General features: G+C 50.2%; 2 protein-coding genes across 3 annotated transcripts; both read left to right on the top strand.

Moving 5' to 3' along the window:
- Nucleotides 1–2,257: 2,257 nt before the first annotated feature.
- Nucleotides 2,258–5,850, top strand: LOC125954104 (uncharacterized). 2 transcript variants are annotated; one of them, XM_049684127.1, is made up of 3 exons: nucleotides 2,258–2,378; nucleotides 5,176–5,441; nucleotides 5,695–5,850. In XM_049684127.1, the coding sequence occupies exons 2-3, from the start codon at nucleotides 5,270–5,272 to the stop codon at nucleotides 5,832–5,834; spliced, it is 312 nt and encodes a 103-aa protein (XP_049540084.1). In that variant the 5' UTR covers nucleotides 2,258–2,378; nucleotides 5,176–5,269; the 3' UTR covers nucleotides 5,835–5,850. The 2 variants fall into 2 exon arrangements, with proteins under 2 accessions (XP_049540084.1, XP_049540074.1); XM_049684117.1 differs by having other exon boundaries at nucleotides 2,258–2,455.
- Nucleotides 5,851–6,114: 264 nt separating this feature from the next.
- Nucleotides 6,115–6,777, top strand: LOC125954093 (uncharacterized). Its single transcript, XM_049684105.1, has one exon. The coding sequence runs from the start codon at nucleotides 6,115–6,117 to the stop codon at nucleotides 6,709–6,711; it is 597 nt and encodes a 198-aa protein (XP_049540062.1). The 3' UTR covers nucleotides 6,712–6,777.
- The last annotated feature ends 628 nt before the right edge of the window (nucleotides 6,778–7,405 follow it).

Here is a 7,405-nt window from a genome sequence, read left to right as displayed (position 1 = left end):
AACGTAGCAAGCTGCACACACACACACACACACGCGCGCAGCAAAGAATGGAGCGTCATCAGCACGTCGCGCTAATTGATGGAAAACTGTTTGTCGCTTGGCCTGAGCCCGTGTGATCCGTGCGTACCAAGAAGGAAATGGTCTTCTCAGGAAGCGCCAGCCAGACCACCACCACCACCACCATCGGCGGCGATGCCCTCAAACACATGCTCTCTCTCTCTCTCGCTCTCGGCTAGCGGGTGGTGCGTTTGTGCAAACACACCGCGTTACACGCGATCGCGATATAGCGCCCGCCCTAGATATCGTCTCCTAGCCGGGAATCCAATTTGGCGTTTCGTTGGAATCAAACCGCCGGCCCCAACCTCCTCCCAAGGGATAATATCCTCTTCCTATGGCAACGGCCAATTCCACAAAATTCCTACCTCGCGCGCGCACTAGTATCGGCAACACTCGCCAACTGCACCGAACCCCGTGATCATCATCATCGCACATCACCCTCTGGCGGTATCGCATCCTTAATGGGCGTCTAGTGTAATTATCAGTCGAAACGCAATGACTGAGATCCCAGAATTGTGAGCTGCTGCTGCTGCTGGAACAGTCGACGAATAGGGCAGAACCAGCATCATTCCGTGGGATGTGGTCAGCAGGTGCAGAAGGCAGCAGGAGAAGGAGACAGGAAGAAAGCAGGGTATGCGGCGCTGGCACCGGCGGCGACCGAAGTAATTGATCTTGGGCATGGCACTACTAGTGACATGCGCCGCGACCCATTTTTGGTGTGCTCTATTGAAGATGATTGCGAAAAAAACATGTAGCACGGCATACTGGTAGTGGTAGTCGTGTGTGTGTGTGTTTGATTGACGATATATTAGTGTGCAAGGCACGATGGCAATGATACTGATTAATTTGCTAAAAGGTTCGCGTATTCACTTTTCTCGTTGAATTTTGAACGAATCTTATGCTGTAGCTAATGGCTTGTGGAAGAAAAAGTTAAAAAAAAACACACATACAACAAAACAACTTACATATAAAACTAACGGACATTACTAATCTCTTATCTACCTCTAAGACAATACAAGCACGCATAGCACGCAAACTGTCACAGTCACAATGTATTTTGACAATTTTTAGGGACTCTAGCCACAACATTCACCAGTGTTAACTCAAAGTATTCGATCTTCGTTCTGATGCTGTAACTGCGGGATGTACTATACTAAACGCTGGTACGTTAATGATCACGTTTGTTAACTATTTGTGCTGCAAAAAATGTGGCAGGTCGTGATTTTGCACACAACTTGCCCGCAATAGGGGCAGCATAAGGGGGAAACAGGCTCCTGAAGTTAGGAGTTAAGTTTTGATTTTCTCTCTCTCTCTCTTTCTGCGATGTTTAAAAATCAGTTTTGTGAAGTTTTGGTTCACTTCTCGATAGAGGAAACCAATTTAACATGGAGAGGAAGAGCATGCCATGCCATTTGCCAAGCGGCAAATAAACGAATGATAGTTGACGTACAGATGGACACAGGGCAGCGCACAGCGTTTGGTCGCCGCTGCTACTGCCAGCATCACCAGTCACCAATGGAGAGACTGACTGCGAGAGAGACAGAAAGCAAATGGAGGAGGCACAGCTCGACCTTTTCAATCTTGTCACTGCCACTGCCGTTTGGACTACCTTCTAAGGTAAATATGAAGGAATGCCCCATTTATTCATCGTCCACTCGCCGACTCGACGGCGAACCTTTCTACCAACGCTGCGCTGTTAACGTAATCTGTAATCTGATTACGTAAGCGCATTAAGGTGTTTTTCTGTCTCCTCCTGGTGTGTGTCTGTGTGTGTGTGTGCTTGCTGTTGGGACACTGGGTACGGTTTGCGATGTGTTTGTGTCCTTAGATGGGGGAGTCTACGCGCGGAAGTTTGCACCAGTTGCTGGTGCAGCGGATGCAGGATCTTGGGCGTGTAACGTGCGCATCGGCGCCGCGCCGTTGATGGACCACCATCAGGGGAGCGCTCTCTCTCCACCTGCTGCTAATGTCGTTAGCGGAGGAGGCATTGGCATTGGCGTGTGTTAGAGCACCGTGAAAGGCACTGGGAAGGCTTCCTATAAGTCGATAGGTCATAGCCACAGCAGTGACAAACACATAACACACGACTGACTTCTGGAGTGGATGGCACCTGGATGGCTTCAGTAGCGAGCGAGCGAGCGGCCTCTAGCACAAGGTAAAGCACAAGGATCGAGCGTGCCCGGTCTGCAGTTACTCGGTGGTAGCCCGCAGGATCAGGACCAACCAACCAACCAACCAACCAACCAACCAACAACCAGGCACAACAGAGTAGTAGTGAAAGCGTGAAGTGAAAAATGCCAACAACGCTGCTGTAGATCTGGGTATGGTGCTCGGGCAACATTCATTCCATTGGGTGCATTTTATTTGGTGAATCCCGCCTCCCGGCGCGTGCCACTTGGTAAGAGTTCCTGGGGCTGGGGCTGGGGAAAGAAGAGCGGAGTCTTGCGGGCCTTGGTGCGTTTTCGCTGTTTTTTTTTGTTCTCTTGTTTTGCGTTTTCCTGCGGCGCATTCTATTAAAGACGATTTCCAGGCGCATCCGTTTCACAAATGAGAATCCTCGCTGGCAGCTGCTGTTGATGAATTAATGAGCACAAGCAACCAGCCGACGGAAGAAGCACCCTGCTTCGTCCTTCAACTCACTCACTCAACTCCACTAATGAGACTCGCTGAAGCGATGAAGCGGTGAAGATAACAAAACTGCATGCGAGTGTGTGTGTGTGAGTGTGTGTTGGTAATGAGAATGTAATGATTGAATATGTAACGCATGCCGGAACGAATGCGAATCAAATGAAGAAGTGCTGAAGGAAATGTGCGGAAATATCCACGTGTCGTGCGCGGAGTAGACGCTTTGGAAGAAGCATTCCCCATTCCCACAACTCACCCTGATCATAGAATGCGATTTTTATTGCTTATCTCCATCCCTCTCCGCTTGAAACGCTTGAAAAAAAATGCAGTATCGTAGCATACCTGTAATAAAGAGAAGAGAGAGAGAGAAAAAAACATGAGAATAATAAAAACGGTCAATGGTTAGGTAAAAGCGATAAGTGATAGCACCATAGATCGATAGCTCTCTGTGCTCGAGAGAGGTCTACAAAAAAAATATACGTGAAATCAAACCAAACAGTGGAAAGCAACATATATAAACACGGTGGCAATATATGCTCAGCTGGAGCTGGAGCTGGAGCTTACACAAATCACACTCCAAAACCGTACGTTCGTTGCGTCCCTTTGACAAATGTTTTGACCAGCAGGCACCATGGCGAAATGTCGGGGAAATGTCGCCGGGAAGACACCAGGGATATCGGGAAATTCAATCAAATATTCACGAGACGCGTTTGTTTCTGTGTGTGTGTGCGTGTGTGTGTGGTCTTACAAACCACCACCACCACTCTCCACAGATGGTTGGGAGGAAAGATACGATGTGTGTGAGTGAGTTTTGTTGGTGTGCATGTACGTGTGTGTGTGTGTGTGTGTGTGTGTGAGTGGTGATTCCTTTGAAAGGCTACCAAAAAGGTTGTGCTGTTTCAGGAAAGACACTCCTCCTCCTCCTTTCGAAGCGGAATGATGGGCTTCCGGTTTTCGGGGATCGACGCCCTTGCCTCTGCCAGCCAGTGCGGATGGCCAGCGAAATGGTACCGGAATGGTGCCAGCCCCCCTCCCCCCCCTCCCCTACACCCACCTTCCGCTTGCATCGATGCTTTATAAATTTGGATTACTGCTTTTTGCGTTGGATGCTTTATAAATAAATTCCAGACCACCATCACCAATTCGAAACGCACACACACTCGAGCGATTGGTGCGTTGTTATTCCTAGTCACCCAAGCCCAAGAACCAAGTGGACGCACCACCTTTCGTTTACCATTTTGGAGCGGATACCATTTCCGGTTTGGTAACATCCGGGGATTTTCGCTCATCGCACTGCTACTTTCGCATCCACGCCATTCCACGCTCTGTCTGTCTGTTTTGTTGTTGTTGTTGTTGTTTTTGGTGCTGGTGGATAGCAAATGATATATACATACATATTCAGCCTGACCAAACACATGCACAACAAGCGGAACAGGAAGCGAGTAAACTTCGCGCAGCACGCGCCCAGAATTAATGGTATTTTTATTCGTTTTCAAACGTTTTCATTCGTGTTTGCTCATTGCATTATCCTTTATCCGTTTAATACACCAACACCTGCCCCTGCACACAACACACCCAACGAACAAGGATAGTGTGCGTTTGGCATTCGTTTCTAGCGTGGGAAGCGAATTAATGAATCTTCTTTTGAAAGGAGGCTACAGACCCCTAGAAGTAACCGGGATCCGAATCGCGAACGCGAAATATTCAACCACAGTGACGCAAACGCAATCAGAGGGTGTAACAGTGTCAGTATGCGTGTTTACATACTGGCATTACTGTCAACTAACGTCTACTTTCAACAAACCATGCAAGGGTGACGCAGGCAAAGAGGGTTAGAGGGGTGTGGGGTGGGGGGAGGGGTGAGGAGTAGTGTGGGTCGCAGCGATAGCGGCGACTTTGTTTCCAGCAAAACAGGGAACAGCAGCAACCCTTAACGGGTCCATGAGCCCTCGCATACAAACAAACCCCACAAAAGCCACCCATCACCACCACCGCCACCCTCTTTTCGCGCTCACCGACCAGACAAGGCAGAAGGAAGCGTTGCGCTGACCAGCAAGCAAGCAAAATGGAGCCGCACCCCTTCCCCTTGGCTTGTCTACTCATCGGAAGCTGCAAAGGTGCCTCGAGCCCTTTTTGCCTAACATTCTTCTACCTTCACCGACGCGACACCGGCGTCGCGAGACCTTCTGCCGCCATAACTGTTGCTGCTCCTGCTCCTGCTGCTACTGTTGTCGCCGAGTGGCGGGTTGGCGAAAATGATTGATTAAATTTATGCTCTCATCCGCGAGCTGGGATTTGCCCCCCCCCCCACCCCCCACCCGGATGTCCCGGGTATAAGAGTTTAGGCACTAACACACACGCACACTCACACACACACACACACAACGCAGCATATTGACTTTTCCGTACATATATTCTCTCTTCCTTTCTCTCTGTTCCTCTCTCTCTCTCTCTCTGTCTCTCTCTCGTAATATTCGTTGTCGTTCATTGCAGACACGCTAGCGCCCCGAGAGCACACATTCATCATTCAGTTGCGGAGTGAAGGACCAGAACCAGGGGACAGGGACCGGGCCCGAGGGATCCGAGGATGCCAGCCAAAGCAGCGCCAACCGCGAAGAAGGAGCAGGGCGGTGCAGGAGGCAAGAAGAGTGGCGGCGGTGTGAAGGGACAGCCCAAGGAGCAACAGTCTACGGTGGAACGTCATGGTCTGGATGACGAAACGAACGCTGGCTTCGGAAAGTACTTGAGATCCCAGGAAGGTAGGAAAGGGTTCCCGGGGTGGTGGGGGAGGGGGAGCGTGATCCAGTAGTGTCCAGTAGTAACACGAGATCGCGTCTGTGGACAACGGTTTCTTCGACAAACCTGTCCACCTCTTTCTATTGCTTTCCAATGGCAATGATCCCCGTCCTAAAATTAAATTTTCTCCATTCCTCTGTTACACTCTTTTTCCCATTCTTTCTTTCTTTCTCTCTCTCTCACGCACACACACACACACATCTATTGCTGGTTTAGGGATCGAGATGATGAAGCTGTTCGTGATCGCAAACACTATCGTCGTCTTCATGACCATGGCTTGGCCCCAGATGCAGCAATCCTATCAAATCATTCGCTCCATGTTTTACGGCGACGAGGCAGCCATAGATGAACAATAGTTGTACTTTATGTGCTTGTAGGTGTGTACGTGTGCGTGTGTGTGTGTGTAACTTTTTGTAACAAACAAAACACAGACACAGAGAACGGTAAACAATTGAGCAAAAGACAAATGCAGCGGGGCAAAAATACGAAACGAAATTGAAGAAGTAACAACAGTGGTCCACGGCACGGACCGTACAGTGTATTTGCGCGTTGTGTGTGTGTGTGTGTGTGTGTGTGTGTGTGTGTGTGTGTGTGTGTGTGTGCGTGTGTATACAGTCCATCATCATCATCATCATCATGCTCCTGCTAGCGTTTCGCAGTTTTTTCTTCATTGCGGTGCTGCTCGGCTACAGCACCGGCATCTGGCGGTTGATCAACGATTACTTTCGCCGCGAGTTCCAATCCTACCTGCAGGAGGAGGTCAAAACGAACCAGTACCTGCTGCAGGATCCACCCGGCTCGCGAGCTAAAGGCTCGCGGCCGTCGCCGGTTCCAACCGGTACGCAGCCCCCGCAGTCACCGCCACTGCTGGAAGAAACTATCGCCCGTGTTGGGCAGGCTTTGGTGGCTGATGGCTCAAGGATCAACGAGAACCAAGGAGAGGTGGCCGCCGCCGAGCAGCCACCCGCCAACAGACCTAATCCCGATGAACAGCAGCAGCAACAGATTCTGACAGCCAGTAGCAGCGAGGAGGAGGTGGAGGACGAGGAAACCCGGTGGCTACACTATTGGAAGCAGCGCAGTGATAGGGCCGCCGCCGCTGCTGTCAAAGCGGGGAAATCGAAGGAGTTCGCAGCACAGCATGAGAAGGAGAAGGAGGAGGAGGAGGTATGTGCAGTTCGCGAGTCCGACGCCGCGCCCGTCAACTCAAACCTGATGATGTGTCCTGGCTGACTGGCATGCATGCCCACCAGACCCCAAAAGAGACCCCAATAAACGAAGCGTTTTTATGTGAGTGTGTGTCTGTGTGTGTGTGTTTGTGCGGATTTTGACCAGTGAGCGAGCTGTTGGGGTTGCTCTTATCATTCTTCTTCTTCTTCTGAACGATCACTGAACTCAACGTTCGTTACTGATACTGCGGGAGCTTTCCAGGCTTTATTCCTCCTCCTTCTCGGCGGATTTCGCTGCCGTAAGTTCTTCCGGGTAGCATCCGGGGCCCCGTAAGCCTGCTGTTGAGTTGCTGGCTCTGTGGTTGGTCTATTGGTTGTAATTTTTTTTGTTTTACCCACCATAGTGGAATCCATTATGTAAGAAACTGAGCGAATTGAGAACGGCCAACTATTGGTTGGTGGTATCGTGGGCCTATACACCGGTATTCGTTACATTACTCAACAGTAGAATCTAGTGTTGGTCCACAAACCACAAAACCAAACTCAGACATTCATTTCTTCCAATCTCGCCAGCCAATTGGACCGGATATATGGGCGGATATAAGCTTTAAAGTGAGTGCAGCACTCGGTCCGACCAACCGGAAAGGAAGTGTAATGGGGTGGCAAATGGCATCGGTAGCACGAAGCAGTTGCAGCACCAGGGATGTGCAAGACACTGCTGGCCAGTTCTGGTGGTGTGCAAGTTTCAACGAAGTTGT

Source organism: Anopheles darlingi, chromosome X, assembly GCF_943734745.1.
Source record: "Anopheles darlingi chromosome X, idAnoDarlMG_H_01, whole genome shotgun sequence".
NCBI classification, from domain to species: domain Eukaryota; kingdom Metazoa; phylum Arthropoda; class Insecta; order Diptera; family Culicidae; genus Anopheles; species Anopheles darlingi.
The sequence above is the reverse complement of the archived record's forward strand: the minus strand, read 5'-3'. Positions and strand labels throughout refer to the sequence as shown.